We start from the raw sequence: 24,677 nt of genomic DNA on the forward strand, positions 1-24,677 counted from the left end.
GTTAGATGGGCAGATGACAGATATACTAAAGCTATGTTAAGGAGTTTGACCGTCATCCAAAGTTCAACTGGAAACCACTAATAATTTAGAGAAGGAGTGATATGATTAGGTTTGTATCTAAAAGAACTCTGTAGGGGCAGCATGAAAAATGGATTGGACTGAGAAAGAACAAAGGCAGATAGGCCTTCTGACTAGGCAAATGACGGCTGCACTTAGAATGGTAGTAATAGACATGTGAAGAGGTAGACAGTTTTTTGTTTTTTGATGTGTACCATTTTTAAAGTCTTTATTGAATTTGTTACAATACTGCTTCTGTTTTTTTATGTTTTGGTTTTTTGGCCGTGAGGCATGTGGGATCTCAGCTCCCAGGGATTAAACCCACACCCCCTGCACTGGAAGGCGAAGTCTTAACCACTGGACCGCCAGGGATGTCCCTACAGTTTAAAGGACATTACCAAAAATCTGTAAACTACATATTGTTGTCATCTTACAAATAAGGAACTCAGACTCAAAAGTGTCAAATAATTTCCCTAAATTAACTAGTTCATTAAATATCATACCTAAGGTCTGATGGCAGGTCTATCTCATGCAATGTCTCAAACATTAAAACAAACCAAACAAACAAAAAAAATACTGAAAATTACCTGTTTATGATGAACTAGCTGCTTTCTTATTTTTCTGGAATATAATCTATCAAGGCTACTGCTGCCTTTGGAAGACCTATTTATGTTCTGGGTGTGCAGATTATTATTAATAAAACTCCACTGGTTACCTACAGGGCAAGGAAAAGTTGTATTAATAATTCTGTTAAATGTGATTTTAAAGTACTATTCACACCCAGAAAACATAAAATGATAAATGTGTCAATAACGACAAAGCAATTTTTAAAAAAATTAAGGAAACCATCGTAAAGAAATTGCTAAGAACATCTGACCTTAGAAAAGTTAACCTAGATCCTAAATGACTTTAAGACCACAGTTCTCTCTGCCTCCAATCCTTTCATTAACAGCCAACTTTCTCCACAACTGTTTAAAATTGATCTCTGTACAACACAACTTTGATAATGTCGCTCAACTGTAACAACAACAAAATGCTCACTATTGCCTATTTCGAACTCACATGCTTTTTGTACAGGGACCCAAAAAAAGGGATACTCAATAATCTGATTTAATGACTGCAAAAATAAAGTTGGATAGTTTAAAAAACATGCTGTGTAGCTCTACTTATTCTCATTTTGGAATGTGTCCAGATTATTCCTTGTCACTTTGCTCAGTTCAGGCTTAATCCCATACTTTAACCATCCTCAATGATTTTTTCATGTCTGCTTAACCTAATGACATCTTTTTCTGTTTTCTATTATCCCTTTGTCAAGTCAATTCAAATTCTTCAAGCCCTAAAAAAATGTCTTCTACTAACGTATTTCCATAATACATGAATACTGTAAATAAAAACTAACTCCTCCCATACCATCTGTTACATTCCAACTTTACAGGTAGTTGTATTTGTGTCTTAATTCTACATCCTATAACTGAGACATATAGCATTTGTTAAAAATATTCCCTGTACATGAAAAGAATTCCCCACCCTATTCTCAAACATAATGTGTACCATAAACAACTGATTCATTGGGCTGGCCAAAAAGTTCATTCAGGATTTTCTGTAACATCTTATACCTATAAAACATCTCAAGTGATCTTTTTTTAATATTATAATCCTAATAATGTATAAAATTCTAAGTTTTAAGGCACTTACTATCTGTATTTACATATTAGATGTAGCTACTTCATAAAGTCTTGTTAACTTGGAAGAGGAGAAGAAAATTTGTCTTGCACTTTGTCTTTCATTTAAAAAATTTTCTGTGCTTTAAGCTTATGGAGAAAGATTACAACTCGCAAAAATCTGAGAATTTCTATATCTAAGCATAAAAGTCATTTGTAGTTAATTAGTAGAAATATTTTATAATAGTAAATGGAATGATATACTAAACTAAATACAATAACTCTCCACAGATTTCCTTTTTATAAACTTCACCTATATGTATGTTATTCCTGGTAAAGTTAATTAATATTTTACATAAATTACATACAGCTGGAATCTCCAGGCCAATACCAGTTCTGGAAAAACTGGGTAGTCACTCAAAATCCCCACCAACAGATTATTATAAACTTCTGATACCTGTCATAAACCTCTCCCTGTCTTTACCATTCAAAGGTTTCTTTGCAGCTGCTGCTTCATCTTCTACAGTTGCCACATAATCCAGCAACCTGGACACCAGCATAACAACCCAACTGATCATGGGAATATCTAGTACTCCTGAATAGAAATGTGAGGAGAAAAAATAATCAGGTGACTCTAAGAATCCTAATGAAATCTGATAAAATAATTATAAAATTAAGACATTTTATAAATCCAAAACACACCATACAATTATGAACACTAATATTTATAGTAAGCCTCAAAACTGAAACCTATGGCCAAAAATGAAGTAACACATCAAATCAAATGGAAGACTTGACAAATGCTTCTTGGTACAAAAATAGATTCATAAGTGTAGCTTGAATCTAACAGGTAATAACTTATAAACTAGAAAACAAGGTATAAGAAGCTATTCCTCAACTTACAGGTGACTGAAATTTAAAGTCTCTCAAGTTATAATTCATACAGTTTTAAACTATGCTCTAAAGTTTTTATTCCAATAACAATTTTCTTGCTCAAATGAAGCTCATTATCCATGATGAGAACAGCAATGCTGCCTTAAAGCTTAAACACAAGAGTTTGATTTTATCTATGATAGTATAAAAACAACATACCCACAATAATTCCCAAGTTCAAAACTCACATAAAGAAAAGGTAACATTTTTAAAAAGCAGTAACCATGTGGCAGTCAATCACACGAAGGCTGATCATTCTAAAAAGTCTACATCATAAAAATATTAGTGTGCAGCAAAATGAATAGTAAAATAAGTATTTCAGACTAGTCATTTTATAAAAGCCGTATTTACAGGAATCTTACGTTTTTACTAAAGATCACTAATTTAAATAATACCTTCTGTCCTCCTATGCATGGGTAACTGCGGCTGAAGAGGTGACAGTAAATTATCCAACAGATTAAGTAAGCTTTCTAATACTCCACTATTACTAAGTGATCTCTGACCAATGCAGGAAAGTAACATGAAGACCCTAAAAAAAAAAAAAAAGATACAAATAAAATAGCCAATATGAATCACTTTAAGTGTTCATCTTAAAAATAATTCACTTTGTAATCTAAGAGAGTAATGATAGAATATTTGGTTATTAGTAAGATTTATATCTGGAAGTATAATGTTAAAATTAGCTCTTTTTCAGCTACTGCTTATATTTTCTAATTTTATCTAAGAAATCAACTAGAGAGAACTGTATAATAGACTCAAAAATATAAATTTGATACATAAAATAATATGATCTGATAGGAAATATTTGTAAACACAGATCTATAAACTCCACAGATTCAGTTAGGAAACTAAAGAATATAGTCCAGTTACATCATGTAGAATCTTCTTCAAAATGCCCTTCACTGGGCATTCCTCAAACTGTGAAAAGACAGGCTTTAGTTCATTTCTCCACACTCGGTATCCACATACACAAGATTTCCAAATCTGAACACTGCGGGAAGCATAAGTCACTAATAACAAACTACTCCAATATTTTCTGACCTACCTATCCTGTGGGAAGATGAGAAGTTGCTCTGAATTGTACAGTTCCTGAAGAACATTAGAAAGAAACTGGCCCCACCATCTTTCACCACCACAGAGTTGAACCAGTAGAAGACCAGTATGTAACCGTATCTTTGGGGTTCCACTGATGCACAGGTGTTTAAAAAGCTCTTCACAGGCCTGGGCATGGAATGTACTCTGCAAAACTGCAGGAACAGAGTGTCCTATTACAAGAAAGAAAACAGTAAAATTTCCTAGTTAAGAGCATGCTATAGTATCAACATCAGCATCCCTAGATAGGCTTTCCTCTTTACCAGCATATTTTTGGTCTATTTATTTTCCTATTCATTTATTTACTCCTTATATGTAGAATTTTAACTGTCAAATACTTGGAGAAAAGAAGAATTAGCAATTATATCAATTATATTTCTTTTTTTGTGGAGTTCAGTGTATCAGGTGGCTGTGTGTGCGTGTGTGCACATTACATCATATATAATAATCAAAAATAGCTCCTGGTTAGAAAATGACAGTTCTGTATTAGATTAGCAATTTATTAACAGTTTTCACTGTTGCACTTTCAAACATTATTTATTGTTTTGCTAGTAACACAATGATGTGACACATCAATAGCAGAAACTCAAGAAAAAAATCATCAAAAATCTATTTAAGAGATAGCCTCTCCACCAGAGGACAGACAGCAGAAGCAAGAAGAACTACAATCCTGCAGCCTGTGGAACAAAAACCACATTCACAGAAACAGAGACAAGATGAAAAGGCAGAGGGCTACATCCCAGATGAAGGAACAAGATAAAACCCCAGAAAAACAACTAAATGAAAATAGGCAACCTTCCAGAAAAAGAATTCAGAATAATGATAGTGAAGATGATCCAGGACCTCGGAAAAAGAATGGAGGCAAAGATCGAAAGGATGCAAGAAATGTTTAACAAAGTCCTAGAAGAATTAAAGAACAAACAAACAGAGATGAACAATACAATAAGTGATTCCTACACTAGAAGGAATCAACAGCAGAATAACTAAGGCAGAAGAATGGATAAGTGACCTGGAAGACAGAATGGTGGAATTCACTGCTGCGGAACAGAATAAAGAAAAAAGAATGAAAAGAAATGAAGACAGCCTAAGAGACCTCTGGGACAACATTAAACACAACAACTTTCGCATTATAGGGGTCTCAGAAGAAGAAGAGAGAGAAAGGACCCGAGAAAATATTTGAAGAGACTGTAATTGAAAACTTCCCTAACATGGGAAAGGAAATAGCCACCCAAGTCCAGGAAGCGCAGCGAGTCCCATACAGGACAAACCCAAGGAGAAACACGTCGAGACACACAGTAATCAAATTGGCAAAAATTAAAGACAAAGAAAAATTATTAAAAGCAGCAAGGGAAAAACGACAAATAACACACAAGGGAACTCCCATAACGTTAACAGCTGATTTCTCAGCAAAAACTCTACAAGCCAGGGCTTCCCTGGTGGCGCAGTGGTTGAGAGTCCCCCTGCCGATGCAGGGGACACGGGTTCGTGCCCCGGTCCGGGAGAATCCCGCATGCCGCGGAGCGGCTGGGCCCGTGAGCCATGGCCGCTGAGCCTGCGCGTCCAGAGCCTGTGCTCCGCAACGGGAGAGGCCACAACAGCGAGAGGCCCGCGTACCGCAAAAAAAAAAAAAAAAAAAAAAACCCAGAAAAAAAAAAACTCTACAAGCCAGAAGGGAGTGGCATGATATACTTGAAGTGATGAAAGGGAAGAACCTACAACCAAGATTACTCTACCCAGCAAGTATCTCATTCAGATCCCATGGAGAAATCAAAAGCTTTACAGACAAGCAAAAGCTAAGAAAATTCAGCACCATAAAACCAGCTCTACAAAAAATACTAAAGGAACTTCTCTACATGGGAAACACAAGAGAAGAAAAGGACCTACAAAAAACAAACCCAAAACAATTAATAAAATGGTCACAGGAACATACATATTGATAATTACCTTAAACGTGAATGGATTAAATGTTCCAACCAAAAGACACAGGCTTGCTGAATGGATATAAAAACAAGACCCTCCGGGAGGATCCCACATGCCATGGAGCGGCTGGGCCCGGGAGCCATGGCCGCTGAGTGTGCGCGTCCGGAGCCTGTGCTCCGCAGCGGGAGAGGCCGCAGCGGTGAGAGTCCCATGTACCGAAGAAAAAAAAACAAAAACAAAAAACAAGACCCACATATATGCTGTCTACGAGAGACCCACTTCAGACCTAAGGACACATTCAGACTGAAAGTGAGGGGATGGAAAAAGATATTCCATGCAAATGGAAATCAAAAGAAATCTGCAGGGCTTCCCTGGTGGCGCAGTGGTTCAGAGTCCGCCTGCCGATGCAGGGGACGCGGGTTCATGCCCCGGTCCGGGAAGATCCCACATGCCATGGAGCGGCTGGGCCCGTGAGACATGGCCGCTGAGCCTGTGCGTCCGGAGCCTGTGCTCTGCAACGGGGGAGGCCACAACAGTGAGAGGCCCGCGTATGGCAAAAAAAAACAAAAAACAAAAAAAAGGGCAGAAGACCTAAATAGACATTTCTCCAAAGAAGACATAGAGATGGCCAAGAAGCACATGAAAAGCTGCTCAACATCACTAATTATTAGAGAAATGCAAATCAAAACTACAATGAGGTATCACCTCACACCAGTTAGAATGGGCATCATCAGAAAATCTACAAACAACAAATGCTGGAGAGGGTGTGGAGAAAAGGGAACCCTCTTGCACTGTTGGTGGGAATGTAAATTGATAGAGCCACTATGGAGAACAGTATGGAGGTTCCTTAAAAAACTAAAAATAGAATTACCATATGATCCAGCAATCCCACTACTGGGCATATACCCAGAGAAAACCATAATTCAAAAAGACACATGCACCCCAATGTTCACTGCAGCACTATTTACAATAGCCCGGTCATGGAAGCAACCTAAATGCCCATCGACAGACGAATGGATAAAGAAGATGTGGTACGTATATACAATGGAATATTCCTCAGCCATAAAAAGGAACGAAATTGGGTCATTTGTAGAGACATGGATGGATCTAGAGACTGTCATACAGAGTGAAGTAAGTCAGAAAGAGAAAAACAAATATCGTATATTAACGCATATATGTGGAACCTAGAAAAATCGTACAGATGAACCGGTTTGCAGGGGAGAAATAGAGACACAGATGTAGAGAACAAATGTATGGACACCAAGTGGGGAAAGCGGCTGGGGGGGTGGGATGAATTGGGAGATTGGGATTGACATGTATACACTGATGTGTATAAAATGGATGACTAATAAGAACCTGCTGTATAATAAAAATAAAGTAAAATTCAAAAAATTTAAAAAATAATCTATTTAAGAAAAACAAAAATAAGGGGAAAAAATGAATTAACCTAAAAACACATTACATAAAAACATCAGAAAGGATACCAAAATAAACAGAACCCAGGAAATATGAATACAACAAAACATGCAACAAAATCACATCAAATATATTTCCGGCCTTTTTAAATACTTAAGTCAAATACAAACCATTGGAAGAGTGAAGAAGGCTGAGCAAAGTGTCCAATAAATATCTGATGATAGTACGTAACTGCTCTGTGGAAGACGTCTGAATTAAATCTTTTGGGTCTGAAGTTTCATTCAACATCCTCCTACTTGCTCCAAGAGCTACTCTGAGCCTCTGCACTGCATTATGAGCCAAATTTAGTTGAAGCTGTAGCTGAATACAGTCCTGATAGGCAGAAAAGACCCTGCTGTCCTCCTCGACGGCCTTGTCCGGCTTTCTCAAAAAGTACTGTGCATTGTTAGCACTGTTGAGAGGAGGAAGATCAATACTTTGCAAAAGAGTTTCTAGTCGATGACAAGCCAAGTTATACCTGTAAGTAAAAAATAAACGAACAAAATAATTCCTGCAATGTTCTCTTTGACATACATGTACGAATACACACTAAAATTAAATCTCTAAAGCAAGTTAACACACAACCATTAAAAAGAATTAATCAATGTCAATTCATCAATTGGTAAGTACTAAAAAAAACAGAACCAATTATTTAATCACAATATATTAATGCATTAAACATTATTGTAACATGCTAGTGTCCTACTGCCTTTTTCTCTTTTCTATACACTTATGAAAAGTCATTTCTTGACAAGTATGTGGGAGACATTACAGAAAATATAGGGTTTCAATAAGACTAAAATATACTGCAATCTTCTACTAACCTGCACTGTATATCCTCCTGTAGAGCAACCATCATTGTTAAATGCTGGTCAATTTCTGGTTGGTTTGCAGATTCTCCCTCTCCCCTCAGAGGATCATGCATTAATTTCAGTTCACTCTCCCAAGGCAAGATATAGGTATGACCATAGTAAAATCCTAATGGGATTTTAGCTCTGGCATTTGTACTTCCATAGCGTCCAATGACAGTGATCTGAAATGAAAACTTATAAATATACATAACCACCCATCTACCACGATAAAAATCTGAGTCATGTATTTTAAAAGATAATTATATTATAAATTATAAAAAGATACTTTTGTTTTTATTTTTTAATTGAAGTATAGTTGAATTACAATGTTGTGTTAATTTCTGCTGTACAGCAAAGTGATTCAGTTATACATAATTTTTCCATTATGGTTTACCACAGGATATTGAATATGGTTCCCTGTGCTATAAGGATACTTTTAAATTATATGTCTGAATATTTTCCATAACTTATCAGAAACATGGAAGGCATATCAATTCATTTTCTTGAAGTTCTTTACCTTCATGAATCTACACACTGGAGGTGGTATCAAATCATGAAGAATTAGTGAATGGGTGCTTATATCTGTTGCCACTACCAATCGCCTCCCATCAACCTCTTCTCCTAATGTCCAAATGTCAATTGACAAGGAGGCCAAGTCTCCACAAGTGGGAATCAATACGTCTGTCAACAGTATTGGTCTACCAAAATCCAAGGTCACAAATCTCCTTGCTCCTATGAGAGATAGAGAGCAACAGCTGACACAAAATACCATGTATCAATTAACCAAAAGACACACTCTGAAACAATCTGGAACATTCACCTTAAAATATGAAATCAACTCACTAAACTACAAACAAGAAGAAATGTTAATAATTCTCATTCAAAAACTGTCTAAAACCTCAATTTATATTAGTTTGAACCCCAAGATTTAAGTAAAAAATATACAAGAATAAGTTTGTTACTATGAAGGCAATCAACTGTACATACAAGCTTATTTTAAAACTTTAGAGCAAAAAAAGGTAAATCAGCAAAAATATAGATTAATTCAATGAAGTACCTATCGGTTTTTCTTTCAGTCATTTGGTCTTTTAATTTTACAACTAAATGTATTTATTACTGATACCAAATTTTATTATTTGATTTTGGTTTTCTTAAGCCTTATTTAACATCTTTTGGAGTTGCATCTTACATTGGGGTTAAGATGTAAAGGACAAGCGTAAGGCTGAAATCACATGTAGTCATTACTACCACACTAAAAAATCTCTGAGGAAGGTCCTCCAATGGAGACAGATAAAACTTACTTACAAACAATGCTTCCCTCCCATACTGACACATCACTGTCTCTCCAGCTCAGTACCAAATGAAGCAGAAGGCTTACTCTTCAGGGCTACGCTAAAGAGACAGTATGTCTTTTATGTGTAAGCTCATATATTAACAAAAGAATGATCTGAGAGAAACAGAGGAGCAGATTTGCATCTCTCAACTCACACACATTTCAGGAATAAGCTCAATTAGTGAAACAGCAGGCATTAATAAAATCCTACTTATTTTTCTTCTTTATTGTGTTAGGGGCAGATAGTAACCTTACCAGTTACATTTTACAGTGAAGGAACCCAACTAAATTTAACTTGTAGGACTAGTGCCATCTCCATAGAGCCATTTTAAGGAAAACAAGGCAGTATTTTCCTAAACAGAAAGACTACTGAACAAAACACATAATTCTCCCCCCTTTAGGGGGCTTCCGTGCCACAGTCGAGTCCACAGATAGAAAACCAAATCATAGTGTAAACAACTGCTGACATTTCATAAAGACTGGACAACAACGAATTTCAGTCTATATGCCATGAACACTAATTACTGTTACCAATGAATGATTAGTTGGGCAGAAAACAGCATGTAACACTTTAATTTTTAAAACTCTCTCTTCCAAAGAGGAAACAACCCACTGCAATAAAGCAAATATGGTTCAACTCTTCATATGATGAAAAGTGATACAGTATGCACTATATTCATGTTAATTCCTCCTATAAAATATACCTAAGGACTTCATTAAATTCTGCTGCTGTTCAAGCCCAGAAATAACATTTGGTAGGATAATAAGGCAAATATTGCCTACAGTGTATTAGTAAACATGCTCTAATTAAAAGCAACTATCCTGATCACAGGTCTGTAGCATATAAGCATGGTACAAGCCTAAGTAAAATTTGAACTATCCAGAGACCATGAAATGTTACTAATCCTACTCAGTTATTTTACTTAGCAGTAATTTTGTCAGCTATTCTCAAAAAATGGTTCCAACATTAGAATGCTAGTCTTAATGAATACTTCTTTAAGCATAATTTTTAGTGTAATGGTAACTGATCAGCTACAATAAAGACAGATATTTATGTCAACCATAGTTCAACAGACGAGATTCTTTTTTTTTTAATTAATTAATTAATTTTTGACTGCATTAGGTCTTCGCTGCTGCGTGTGGGCTTTTCTCTAGCTGCGGTGAGCAGGGGCTACTCTTTGTTGCGGTGCACAGGCTTCTCATTGCAGTGGCTTCTCTTGTTGCAGAGCATGGGCTCTAGGCACGCGGGCTTCAACAGCTGTGGCTCGTGGGCTCTAGAGCGCAGGCTCAGTAGTTGCGGTTCACGGGCTTAGCTGCTCCATGGCATGTGGGATCTTCCCAGACCAGGGCTTGAACCCGTGTCTCCTGCATTGGCAGGCAGATTCTCAACCACTGCACCAGCAGGGAAGCCCCAGGTGAGATTCTTATACAGAAGAAATCCACTGTTTGGATACAATTAATGAAACCACTCAGCAGCACTCTTCCATTCAACTTGGTAAGCACACAGCTTGAGCCTTATATAATGCTTATTCTTGGTAAAAAGCACTTTCCCAAGAGCAGATGTGATTTATTTGCACAGGAAAATCAAACTACAAAATATTAAGTCTTCAAAGGGCCAGCAGACAAGGCAAAAAAAATATTTTAAGCAAATCAAAGATTACCTGAATGCATCCGTTCTATAATAATGGACTGGTGAGGGGGAGGCTGAAGAAAATGTGAAGCATGAGAAATTGCAAGGGCTAGACCAGAGCCAAGTGGATTCTAGAAAAGAAAAAAGTATAACTCTATATTGGTATCACTCTTGCTCTATAAAAACTAATAACCATAATATAAAGTTAACAAGTCCCATTTCCAGATGTATATTCTGTAACATTAAATAAAATAATCTAATTTGATATAACAAGTTAACATAATAAAACTTTGCTTTCTAAAGTTAGCGTATACATCAAAATACTTTTAAATGTCTAAGCGAACACCTATTTAAAATATAGTAATTTACCATTCTGGACTTGTTGGAATTTTTGTTATGTGCAGCAAGATTGACTGCTGGGGGATCAATAACTGAGCCTGGGAAAAGCTGTGCAAGTTCGGCATTAATCACAACGGAAACTGCTTCATTGGGTGGGGTGAGTGGTGGAGTCATAAAAAGTGGTGTTGTTTTTGGAGTGGGTGGAATAACATCAGATGGATGAATGAAGAATCCAGGGGCTGCCACTGGGTTGGAAGGCACAGAGTTGTGAACAGGACCTACTGCTGATGCTGCGGATGCTGCTGCAGCTGCTGCAGCTGTTGTCTGATGTAACTTGGCTTCCAGCTTCGCTTTCTGTAAAAGAAGTAAAAGCAACAAATATAGACTAATCCTGCCTATCTAAATTGTGGGGAATACTACGTGGGTATATATTGTGAAAATAAACATGATTAACTGTAACCTAGTTCAATAAAAAGGAAATTAAGTAAAAAATGGACTCAACATGGAGTACTTCTATGCTATATATGTGTGTGTGTGAGAGTGTGTGTGTGTGTGTGTGTGTGTATAATACACACACACACACACACACACACACAATTCCTTACATATTTGATATAAACTTTCCTGAGTATTTGGGAAATAGGTATTTCTCAAAGCAAAGGCGGAAAGGAACCAGAACAATTAAATGTAAATAAGGAAAGAAAGTTCTCCTCAAAACAAAATATTAACAGGAAATGGATTCTCATGCTGCCTAACCTGATACAATCTGTCACCTGGAATTGTATGAAGTTTCCAAAACATCTGCTATTATTAGTAAATTTTAATTCACGTTAAGTTAATTGGTCTTTAAAATGTTGTTTTAGGTTTTTCAATCCATTAAAATAGTAACTTTTAACTCTTATGTTTGACCAAGAGTGTTTATAAACAGAGTAAAGGATGGAACTTACTTAAAGACTGCAAAGAAAATACCAATTATATTCCCCCAGATATGTATCAAAGAAAATGCATTTATATAAGTTTTAAAAATTTAAGTATATCACAAAGATGTTACCTCAATTTTTGTAGAAAATGATTAGCTCAGATCGGTCAACCTTTACAAAAATAATGGTCATTTTTACAGTATTTTTTCAGCTTTTGAAGTTTAGAGACAGCATGAACAAAGAGCCAAATAGTCTCCAACCTGTTGCTGAAGCTTCAAAAGCTGCTGCTGTTTCTCTTGCAGCACCTGCAGCTGTTGCTCGGCTGAAGCCATTGCATGAGAGAGAGACTGCAAAGCTACCTGGGCTGCTGAACTCAGGGCTGTCGAAGCTTCCCCAACTGTCCCAGATGATAGTCCACCTACTGCAGGAGTAACCCCGAAGGAACTCACTGGCATAAGACAAGGGGGGAAAAGAAACAGGATGAAGAAAAGGTTCACAGAGAAACATATACAAAGTATATACTACTTTCACACTAAAACTACAGTTAATTTTCCTTTAAAAAACAAGACTCTTTAGAGGAAATCTTAATGGTAAAAGTATATCAATAATAATAGTATTCAAGTATAAGGGATCCAGGAATGACTTTTGATCAAAGAAAAATTAGTAGGCTTTTGAGTTTAAAAATGTTGTCAGCATGGAAGAAATTTCATTTAACATGGCTAAACTCTTACGCAATTTGAGCATAAGAAACAGGCTGAGTTTCCTTTACTAAGTTTCTTACAGCAACACCACCTTCTTCTCCCTCCCCTAAAAAGCTCAAACAACTTTCAATTACAAGAACATCATTTAACAAGACTGACAACACCTATTTCCTCATTTAAAGCATAGCCTGGAAAAGAGAATCTTGCCCACAAAGAATATGCAAAGCAATGTTTCCTACCATATGCTCCTCAGAACACTAAGAAGAGGAGAAGCATGTCAGATGCACAGTCAAATAAGTCTGGCACATACTGCTTACCCATGAACATTACCACCATTACAGGTCTATGAAATCGCACGAAGTTAAAATTTTTTTACTCCTCTTTTCAATGTTATTCAAATATACAGCATAAGAGAACTTTTTTTCCCATGATATATTTACCAGTATCTGTGTAAAACATTTTGGAAAAAGCTGAAATAAAAACTTAATTTCATAAACTTACACGATTAATCTTCGACAAAGGAGGCAAGAACATACAATGGAGAAAAGACAGTCTCTTCAGCAAGTGGTGCTGGGAAAGCTGGACAGCCCCATGTAAATCAATGAAGTTAGAACACACCCTCACACCATACACAAAAATAAACTCAAAATGGCTGAAAGACTTAAATATAAGACATGACACCATAAAACTCCCAGAAGAGATCACAGGCAAAACATTCTCTGACATAAATCATACCAATGTCTCCCAAGGCAATAGAAATAAAAGCAAAAATAAACAAATGGGACCTAATCAAACTTATAGGCTCTTGCACAGCAAAGGAAACCATAAACAAAACAAAAAGACAACCTGTAAGAAAATATTTGCAAACGATGTGATAAACAAGGGCTTAATTTCCAAAATATACAAACAGCTCATACAATTCAATAACAAAAAAACAAACAACCCAATCAAAAAACGGGCAGAAGACCTAAATAGACATTTCTCCAAAGAAGACATACAGATGGCCAATAGGCACAAGAAAATATGTTCAACATCACTAATAATTAGAGAAATGCAAAACAAAACTACAATGAGGTACCACCTCACACTGGTCAGAATGGCCATCATTAAAAAGTCTACAAATAACAAATGCTGGAGAGGGTGTGGAGAAAAGGGAACCCTCCTACTCCTACACTGTTGGTGGCAATGTGAACTGGTGCAGCCACTATGGAAAACAGTATGTAGGTTCCTTAAAAAACTAAAAATAGAATTGCCATATAATTCGGCAATCCCACTCCTGGACATACATCCAGAGAAAACTCTAATTTGAAAAGATACGTGCACCCCAATGTTCATGGCTGCGCTATTTACAACAGCCAGGACATGGAAGCAACCTAAATGTCCATCAACAGACGAATGGATAAAGAAGATGTGGTACATATATACAATGGAATACTACTCATCCATGAAAAAGAATGAAATAATGCCATATGCAGCAACATGGATGGACCTGGAGATTATTATACTAAGTGAAGTAAGAGAAAGACTTACTTATATTAAGGAAAGATAACTGCTACAATAATAACAAATGTTTAGTATGTATTACCTACTACCTTACACTGTTTTAGTTAATTACTACATTCAACAAATGAACCCTGAAGGGCAGGTACTATGATTCTGGTCTTTAGTTGATTAAGTAAAGAATGGCTCAGAGAAGTTACCCTGTAGAGTTACCTAAAGGTAGAACTAGGGTTAGAACCAAGGGCTGTGTGAAATCAAACCTAACATGAGGCATAGTGCTAAGCATGGAACTTACATCAACTCATTTAATCTTTGCAATGGCACATGAGTAGGTAATATATTATCCCATTTTACAGATAATGTATCTAAAATTGAGGGGACTATATGGCAGAAACTAACACAACATTTTAAATCAACTATACTCCAATAAAAATAAAAATAAATAAAATAAAATTGAGGGAAGTAATCTGCTCATAAATACCTGAAAAGGGGAGAAAAAAGGTAATCTGACAGCCTATCTTAACATCTAACAATGACTATATTATGCCAGAATTCAAATAAACTATTTTTAAAAACTAAGCTATAATCACAAGATTGAAATAACAACAAAACTGTGCATAGCCTCTTAACAATTAAAACTCAACTGAAAAAAAAAACATGATCATTACAGTGTAGCCATCATACACCTCATTTAACTTGCACAAATTCAACTATGTAAGCTTGGGCAAAGAAAGAGCAATCATAACTCATATAAGTTGTGTGCTGCAAAATGAAATCCACTTGCTCCATCAAGTGTTCCACCAAAGCAACAGCAGTTCATTCCAACTCTAGAGGGAAAATTATTAGACTTACTAAGGCATTTATGTTGTACTTGTACTTTGGGGTAATTTAAGTGGTTTTTCAATATTAACCATGTGTATTTTAGCCCTTTACTGATTTTAAAAATCTAATGCCCAAATAATATTTAAAGGAAAATGAGCTAAGTCACAAGAAACACATAAGAGACATAAACAACCCAAGAAAAATAAGTCATCCTGCTACTATAAAACTAATTTTTAAATCTTTTGCACAGTCTGAGTTTTCAATATCATTTTCTATTTTTATACTAAGAGCCTCTAAAACTAGATATAAAAAAAAAGAGGTGAGAACAAGAAAAAGATGACTACCATCACCATTCCTAATCAGTATAAATGCAGGAAGTCCTAGGAAGCATGATAGAGCAAGAAAAAGAAATAAAAGATATAACAACTAGAAAAACAACAAAGTAAAAATCTCTTTATTAACAGATGATATAATTGTGTATATTTAAACTCCCTAAAAAAAAAATCCCTAAGAATATACAATCTACAAGAATTAATAAGTTAATATAGCAGTGTCACCAGGTATGAGATTAATATACACAGATCAATTATACTTCTATAGACCAGCAAGAAAAACCTGGAAATAAAATTAAGAAAAATAGCACTTATAATAGCATAAAAAATCAAATAGCTAGGTACAAATCTAAAAAGGATGTGCAAAACTTCTAGTGCACCAAGAACTATAAGACATCACCAAGATAAATGGAATACCTAATTTAGCATAAATATATACTAAAGAATATTACCATGTTAATGGACTGCAAGTCTTAATGTTAAGATGTCAATCCTCCCAAACTGACTTATATTCAAACCCCATATTAAAATACAATAAGTTTTTTGAGTATAAATTATCAATCCAATTCTAAAATTTAAATGGAATTACTGAGATCTAATGTACAGCACATTGATTATAGATCATAATACTGCATTACATACTTGAAAGTTACAAAGAGAGTAAATCTTAAATGTTCTCACCACAAAAAAGAAATAGTAATTCTGTGACGCGATGAAGGTATTAGCTAATGCTATGGAGGTAATCATTTTACAATATATAAATTTTTCAAAACAACACACTGTACACCTTAAACTTGCTCACTGTTATATGTCATTTATATTTCAATAAAGCTGGAAAAAATGGAAATACAAAAGACCCAGAATCTTTATGAAAGAGCACCTTTAAGAAAAAGAATGTTGGTGGATTACACTCCTAGGTATACACTCAAGAGAACTGAAAACATACATCACAATGAACACTTAACACAAAATTGTTCACAGCAGTATTTTTCTTAATAGCCAAAAAGAGGAAACAACCCAAATGTCCATTAACTGCTGAGTAGATAAACGAAATGTGGTACATCCAAAAAAATTTTTAAGTGGTAAATATAAAATGGAATATTATTCAGCTACAAAAATGATGTACTTAGACATGCTAAATGGACAAACCTTGATAATATTAAACCAAGTGGAAGAACCCAGACAAAAAGGTCATATACTATATGATTCCACATTTATGGGAAATGTCCAGGGTAGGCAAATCCATAGACTCAAAACAGATTAGTGATTGCTAGAAGATGGGGGAGAGGGGAATTGGGAGTGACTGTTAATGGTTACAGGGTTTCTTTCTGGAGTAATTAAAACGCTCTGGAATTAGTGGTAATGACTGCACAACACTATGAAAACTTCATATATAAATTTTCTAAATCTACCAAAAAAGAAAAAAAGTTGGTAGATTTGTACTAGCAGATCTTAAGACTTAACATAAAGTTACAGTAATTAAGACAATGAGGTACTGGCATAAGGCTAGATAAACTGACCAAAGGAACAGAAATGACCCACACAGATAGCAAACACATAATTCTGAAGAGAGGTGACATTGCAGTAGAGTGAAGGAAAGATAGCTTTTCCCCCACAAATGATTACACATCAGAAGAGAGAAAGAGTAAACTAAGATGAATTAGAAGAAAATACCCATAGTAAAAGAAGAGATTTAAAAGTTGAAATTATGTCAGTTATAGTGATGAAGTGTAACATACATGAAATTGGAGATGCAAAAAGAAAGAAGATAAAAAAACAGGGCAGAAGCAGTGTTTCAACAGTTAATGGCTGAGATCTTTCTAAAGCTGATGGAAGATACGAAGTAAGCATTCAAGAAGCTCTGTGAATCCCAACCAGGATAATTACAACTGAAACCACATGTAGGAAATCATAGAAAAATGCTGAAAACAGAGAGAAAGGAGGTGAAGGGGAGAAATCAAGGAGGGCGGGGGAAGAGTATGAATCTCAAAAACACCTTGAAAACTGACAATGACATTAAAAAAGGAATAATAAGACTGACAAGTGATGTCTAACAAAAACAGTGTAAAGTAAAATGAAAGATTACCTTTAAATAACTAGAAGAAATAATAGCTGGCTTACAATTCTATAACATGTGAAATACTCTTCAAGAATGAAGATGGGGGCTTCCCTGGTGGCGCAGTGGTTAAGAATCCACCTGCCAATGCAGGGGACATGGGTTCAAGCCCTGGTCCAGAAAGATCCCACATGCTGCGGGGCAACTAAGCCCATGCGCCACAACTACTGAGCCTGCGCTCTAGACCCCACGAGCCACAACTACTGAGCCCACGTGCCACAACTACTGAAGCCCGCGTGCCTAGAGCCCATGCTCCACAACAAGAGAAGCCACCGCAATAAGAAGCCCGCACACCACAACAAAGAGTAGCCCCCGCTTGCCGCAACTAGAGAAGGCCCGTGCACAGCAATGAAGACCCAACGCAGCCAAAAATAAAATAAATAAAATAAATTTATTTAAAAAAAAAGAATGAAGATGACATATCTTGATCCAAACAAGCCAAATGTAGAAAGTTATTATTATGATGTTCAGAAAAATTTAATTAAGTACTGAAAATTAGATGATACTATGACATTGATTATACTAATTTATTAGATTATGATAAAGTGCATCATAATAAACCATAGTTAACTTAGATAATTATAATAAAAATGGAATCAGTTATTAAAGAGGACATCTGCATTGTTTAAGATACTATGTATGCGGGGCTTCCCTGGTGGCGCAGTGGTTGAGAGTCCGCCTGCCGATGCAGGGGACACGGGTTCGTGCCCCGGTCCAGGAAGATCCCACATGCCGCAGAGCGGCTGGGTCCGTGAGCCATGGCCACTGAGCCTGCGCGTCCGGAGCCTGTGCTCCGCAACGAGAGAGGCCACAACAGTGACAGGCCCGCGTACTGCCAAAAAAAAAATAAAAATAAAAAAATAATAAAAAAATAAATAAATAGATACTATGTATGGATAATGGCTGTCATTTATCTAATTTTTCAAGAAATATTTGAAATTTTCCTATAGAAAACTAAGTTAATTCATCATCAGTAGACAAGAACAAAAAAAGTGATCTTACAGAGTTTTCAGACATAAAGAAAAATCAAACCACAGAAAAGCTCAAAAGCAAAGAAACAGAGAAATGAAAATGGAGTTATGAAATAAATCCAAATGAATACTGAATATAAAAACTATAATAATAACCATGGAATTAAAATACATATAAAATTAAGGTATAAAGCCACATTGCCATATAAATTAGAAAGGTGATAGATAATGTTCAATATATTAGCACTGTATGGTAAAAAGAAAAGCAACTGGATTTCTGGATGTCAAGGATATGTGTATATTATGCTCTCTGGGATGACTGCTAAAAATATTATAATAAAAAGTAGAAAAATAGCTCAATAAAAATACAATCAGCAATAAAATGGAAACAAAGGAGAAAAAGAAACATCTAACAGGCAAGATGAGAAATCTAATAGAATATATGAAAAACATGGTAGATTTGAATCCAAATATATTACTAAGTATATTAAATGTAAATAAACTAAATACTCCAATTGAAAGAAGGGGAGGAAAAAAGCAACTACATTCTGCTTATAAAAGACATGACTAAAATGAAAGGAGACACTGAAAAGCTGAAAGTAAAAAGCAGGAAAAATATATACCATACAAATAGTAACTAAAAGAAAGCTGATAACTGGTAGAGAAATATCAAACAAAGTAATTTAGGAAAATCAGTCTTAGAGAGAGAGAGATAATACCTAACGATAAAAGATTCAATTCACAAGAAAGATACAACCATTCTAAATTTATATGGTAGCTTCAAAATGTATAAAATAAAAATTGTTGAAACTAAAATAGACAAATCCACAGGTATAATGAAAGGAATTTAACATGCTGATCTTATTAACTAAAAACAAAAACAAACAAAAAAAAAGATGAAATAATCAAAGACAGAGAATTTGAAGACCACAATTAATCCAAGTGGATATACAGAGCACACTTCACCAAGTGCAGAGTAAACATTATTGTCAAGCATTATTGCTGATCCTCTGCAATTCCCAATAAATTTTGCAGACTGACAAAGTATTTCTTTTGACCCCACAGCATTTTAAATAGAAATGAATAAGATGATAACTAGAAAATCTTAATATGCTTGTAAATTAAGGAGTGCATTTTTTAACGTTACTTACTAAAGTTGAATATATGAAAACCCTATAAAGCAGCAAATCAACTTCTACAGTCATAGCTAAGAGAATAGTGTATCCACTAGTACTAACAGCACTACAATATAACAACCTAAATGTCACTCAAGAGTACACAAATCAATAGTGGGTACATAAATTTTGTTTTATTCAGAGAGTAGACTCGTAAACAGCAATGAAAATGAACCAACTATCTATATATGCAATGATATAGGTGAATTTAACAACGATAACATGGAACAGAAGGCTGACCAACAAATACATAAATGCAATTCTATACCATACAGACCCTACTCAATCAGTGTTTAGGAACATGTAGCTAAGAGGTTATACAAAGAAACAAATAAAAACCAAGAAATGATTACTCTAAAAGTTAGGACAATGTTGACCTTTTGGAGAGAGTGAGGGAAAAATAAATGGAAAGGGGGCATGAAGAAATCTTTTTTAGAGTACTGGAAATGTTATTTCTTGACTTGGTGGTCACATGGGCAGTTTGTGTTGTGATAAATTGCTTCACTATACAATTGTTTTCTGCACCTTTCTGTATGCGCATTATATTTCACAATTAACATGTTTCAAAAGAAAAGGAGACAGGAAGCTGAGAGACTACAGTCATCTTCTAGCACCTTATGATCACTAGTCAGGACTCTGCCCTAACATTTAGTAAGTATCCCTCTGCTGGTGGTGGTTTCAATCTGGGTGGAATACAGAGGTGAACGCTTATAAAAGCATAGACTACCTTTGGAAAGACAAGAAACGGGTCCTATTGTACGTTTTACAGGAGTAGAAATGGGTAGGAACGTGAGGAAATACTTTTCTTTTTCAAACCAGATCTTTTATGTTTTAAATTTTATAACTTCTGAAAGTATTACTTATTCAAACACATTAATTTTCTTAAAATAAAAAATTAATTTCATGACAGTTCCAAAAAAAAAGTCTGATTTAGAACCAAAGAGTTTTCTGGAAGTTTAATTTCTTGTTATCGCATGTTTCCATACCACTGTAAATATGTAAGTTTCTACAAAATGACTGCAATAGTCCAAGAAAACAAACACAAATGAATTTTGACCCTTCTGGCATCTCCATATGAAAGAAATATAAAATTTTATTTTTAAATTAAAACTCTAAGCTACATAAGCCATGAATTTCACTTAGTGGTTACTTCTACAATTGGAAGATACAAGATGATTCTGAATAAAAAGGCACTCAAAGGACTGTAAATTTCCCTTTAAAACACTTTGCCATTCTGGACCCAAGTGCAAGATTAAATTTTTCATGACTTCTCAAGCAAACTATTTTTACTTTCTGTTAGACAGCTGAAGAAACAAAAAGACACCTACTTACAAAAAACCATCAACAGCAGAATTCATTCAAGACAATATTCAAAAACACTTCTGGGACTGTAATATAAATGTAAAACCATACACCAATATTTTTAATTATAAAAACTTCAATTATTTGTGCCCAGATAGAACTAACTGTAAATAAACACTGATCCTACAATGTGAAGAAAAAACACAGAAAGTAAGATATACAGAATAAACAGAAGTTCTTCTCACTGATTATTCATTTAAAACATCAACACCACCATATATTCAACACACACAAATACTGGTTCATATATCCAAAGTTGTTTTAAACTAGCTGAAAAAACAGTATTTCGTCTTCACTCATCTCAACCTTCTCAAAGACATTACCAAATATACCTTTAACTTTAAACGCAAGAAATTACATCATGATGCCAAACTGACCATCAAGACTGATTGCTGAAGGTGGGTAATGAAAATATAGTCTATTGTACTCGTCCCTCTACTTTCGTTATGTTTGATATTTTCCAAATTAAAATGTTTCTAAAAATGCACATACATAAAACAAAAAGATTTAACATAGGGTTCTAGAGGGTAGGAAAAAACCCATGAATAGACTTAGAAAAGAATATGAAACCACTTATGATTTTTCCCCAAAATGTGCCTCCTACCAATAAGTTTCTACTAAACATGACAGCAAAGGAATTTACATATACTATAAACTGATATGTAAATACTGATATATCACTTTATTACAACATAAAATATGTAATAAAAGAATGTATATAATAAGAGAAGGTATATACCAGTAAACGTACTTGCATCATCCCTTTCTATTCTGGTTCCATCACTAGTTGACACACAAGTAAAGTGCAGAGGTTCAACTTCTAGAAGTCCAGTGAGAGATGTGAAACTACCTTCAGCAGCTGTGCAACTACTGACCTTTCCATTTCCTAATACAAAAAAGAGACAAGTTTTATAAAACGTGAATTAACCTTAAAAAGGCAATAGTCATATTGAGAATTATAGCTACTACTTCGATTTTAAATAGAAAGATGTTTAAATGCATAAACACAGGGTTTACACAGGGCTTCAACAATGGACATGGTATTAAGAAAACACACAGATACTAGTCTCCTTACTACAAAAGCAGAGTTGCAGAGAAGCAACCTAGTGGCCATTCACATTAACAAGAAACTATAACAAGTGATTTAGATTTTAAATGAGGAATAGAAGACAAAAGAAAAACAATTAATAAATAAATAAAATAGATTTTAAATGAGGGGAAAAAATAACCAGCTACTTAGATTAGCTATTACTCAATCTGTTTAAGTATGCAAAATATCAGAATACATTCTGTGATGTCAACAGTACAAATGACACTTATTAAAAACTAAAAAAAATTCTAAAATATTAGCAAGGTTTATCTATAAATTTTATATTTTGAATATAATATCAATATTCTAGAATGAGATATGCTACCTTATAATCATAAAAAGTTTAAGTTGGCACATGTAGTAGTAAGAAAGAAAAATCAAATGGTCACAACTATGCGAATCATAAAACCACAGTAAGAAGACTGGACAGAAGAACACAAAAGAATTAAGACTGGTGTATATCATACAAGGGGAGGAAGAGGGAAGGGTTATTTTTAGTACTTTTCAAATGTTCTAATCAGAGCACTACTTTTAAACAGAATTCTTTAACACACAAAGTAAAACAGAAAGAGAAGATGGAAAGAATGGAGAGATATGAAAAATATCATCAAACATCTGAAGGAATAAATTAAACGCAAGACTAAACTGTCAAAACCTTGTTCTCCAACGTCCCATTGGCACCCAGCATAGGACCTGACACGTGTGTTAAAAAAATATTTATTGAGCACTTATTCAATAGAAGACATGGGAGATACAAGAAAGGGGACAGGCCCTAGTTGTCATGAAATGCATATTCTGTTCAAGGTTACCAGGTATTAATTAATTATACAACTGAACCAAAAAAATTCCTATGCTGTACTTAAGAGAAGTTCAAAGGATAAATAAATCAAGGGGAAATCAGTCTATGCCAGGGGTAATAAAATACTTCCATGATGAGGTGATGAGACATATGGGAAGAATAAAAGATTTTTATGTCTTTATTTCACTGGGACGGGAATCCAGGCAGAAGAAATGACATGAGTGAAATCCCTTCAGTAGGAAGGAACATGACACATTAGAGAAACTGAAAGAAAAATGTGCCTAGAGGAACATTTCTCAACCCTAAAACCCCTCTACACATCTTTAAAATAATTAAAAGAACTTGAAAATTGAGTTTTCATTTATGTTGGCTCTGTGTGTGTGTGTGTGTGTGTGTGTGTGTGTGTGTCTATATAGAAATATTTATCAAGGTAGAAATTTTAAGATGAGAATATTTTAAACATTAATTAGTATACCAGTAATAAACTCATTAGGTATAAAACTAAATAGCATCTTTTGATGAAAAATGACTGTTATGACCAAGAAAACAAGGAATAATGGTCATGCCAAGAAGGGCCACAGCCACATGCAGCCTATTCGCTGCACAAACTGTGCCCGACGCGTGCCTGAGGATAAGGCCATTAAGAAGCTCGTCATTCGGAGCATCGTAGAGGCCACAGCCATCCAGGACATTTCCAAAGCGAGTGTTTTCAATGCCTATGTGCTTCACAAGCTGTATGTGAAACTGCATTACTGCGTGAGTTGTGCCATTCACAGCAAGGCAGTCAGGAATCGTTCTCGGGAAGCCGGGAAGGACCGAACGCCTCCACCTGGATTTAGACCTGCTGGTGCTGCCCCACGACCTCCACCAAAGCCCATGTAAGAAGCTAAGTTCTTAAAGACTAAAGAAATACTGCCCCCTGGAAAGACAATAAAATGGAAATTATACTTTAAAAAAAAAACAAAAATAATGAGAAGACTGGTGATGTTTTACATTCTTGCAAATCTCTTTAAAATTTGGCTTATCAGAAGGTAGTTGGATTTGCCTATCTGCCTCTGCATTCAATGTATTACAATAGGATGCTCTGGCAGAAATACATGAAGAAACACGGACCCAATACAAATATGTGATTGGAAAAGAACGGAATATTTTAATAAAGTATTAAATATTCAAAAACTTGAAAAGTGGTAGTTTAGGATTAGTTGCAATACGGTATCTGAAATCTTAAAAAAAGAACTTCTCAAACTCTATCTTAAAAAATCTTAAAAAAAGAACTTCTCTGGGCTTCCCTGGTGGCGCAGTGATTGAGAGTCCGCCTGCCAATGCAGGGGACACGGGTTCGTGCCCCGGTCCAGGAAGATCCCACATGCCGCGGAGCAGCTGGGCCCGTGAGCCATGGCCGCTGAGCCTGCGCGTCCGGAGCCTGTGCTCCACGACGGGAGAGGGCACACAGTGAGAGGCCCGCATACCGCAAAAAAAAAAAAAAAAAAAAAAAAAAAAGAACTTCTCAAACCCATGCTTGATGTTGAATCACCATGCATCAATCATAGGGAAAATACTGGTCCACTGCTATATACAGATCTTCCAAATGTTAACACATTTCATCATATAATATCAG

At 35.3% G+C, this 24,677-nt stretch overlaps 1 protein-coding gene and 1 pseudogene across 1 annotated transcript in view; one reads left to right on the plus strand and one right to left on the minus strand.

The window, feature by feature from the left end:
- BIRC6 (baculoviral IAP repeat containing 6) overlaps nt 1-24,677 on the minus strand; it is a 236,889-nt gene that overhangs the window by 134,216 nt on the left and 77,996 nt on the right. Inside the window, 11 exon segments of the mRNA XM_070046835.1 lie at nt 645-772; nt 2,176-2,313; nt 3,047-3,180; nt 3,697-3,916; nt 7,250-7,596; nt 7,943-8,151; nt 8,487-8,701; nt 10,964-11,063; nt 11,302-11,625; nt 12,452-12,639; nt 21,922-22,056. Of these exon segments, the coding sequence (XP_069902936.1) occupies nt 645-772; nt 2,176-2,313; nt 3,047-3,180; nt 3,697-3,916; nt 7,250-7,596; nt 7,943-8,151; nt 8,487-8,701; nt 10,964-11,063; nt 11,302-11,625; nt 12,452-12,639; nt 21,922-22,056 (2,138 nt within the window).
- LOC115854140 (small ribosomal subunit protein eS26 pseudogene) lies at nt 23,585-23,979 on the plus strand (annotated as a pseudogene).

The sequence above is a fragment of the Globicephala melas genome, chromosome 12 (genome assembly GCF_963455315.2).
Source record: "Globicephala melas chromosome 12, mGloMel1.2, whole genome shotgun sequence".
Taxonomy (NCBI): domain Eukaryota; kingdom Metazoa; phylum Chordata; class Mammalia; order Artiodactyla; family Delphinidae; genus Globicephala; species Globicephala melas.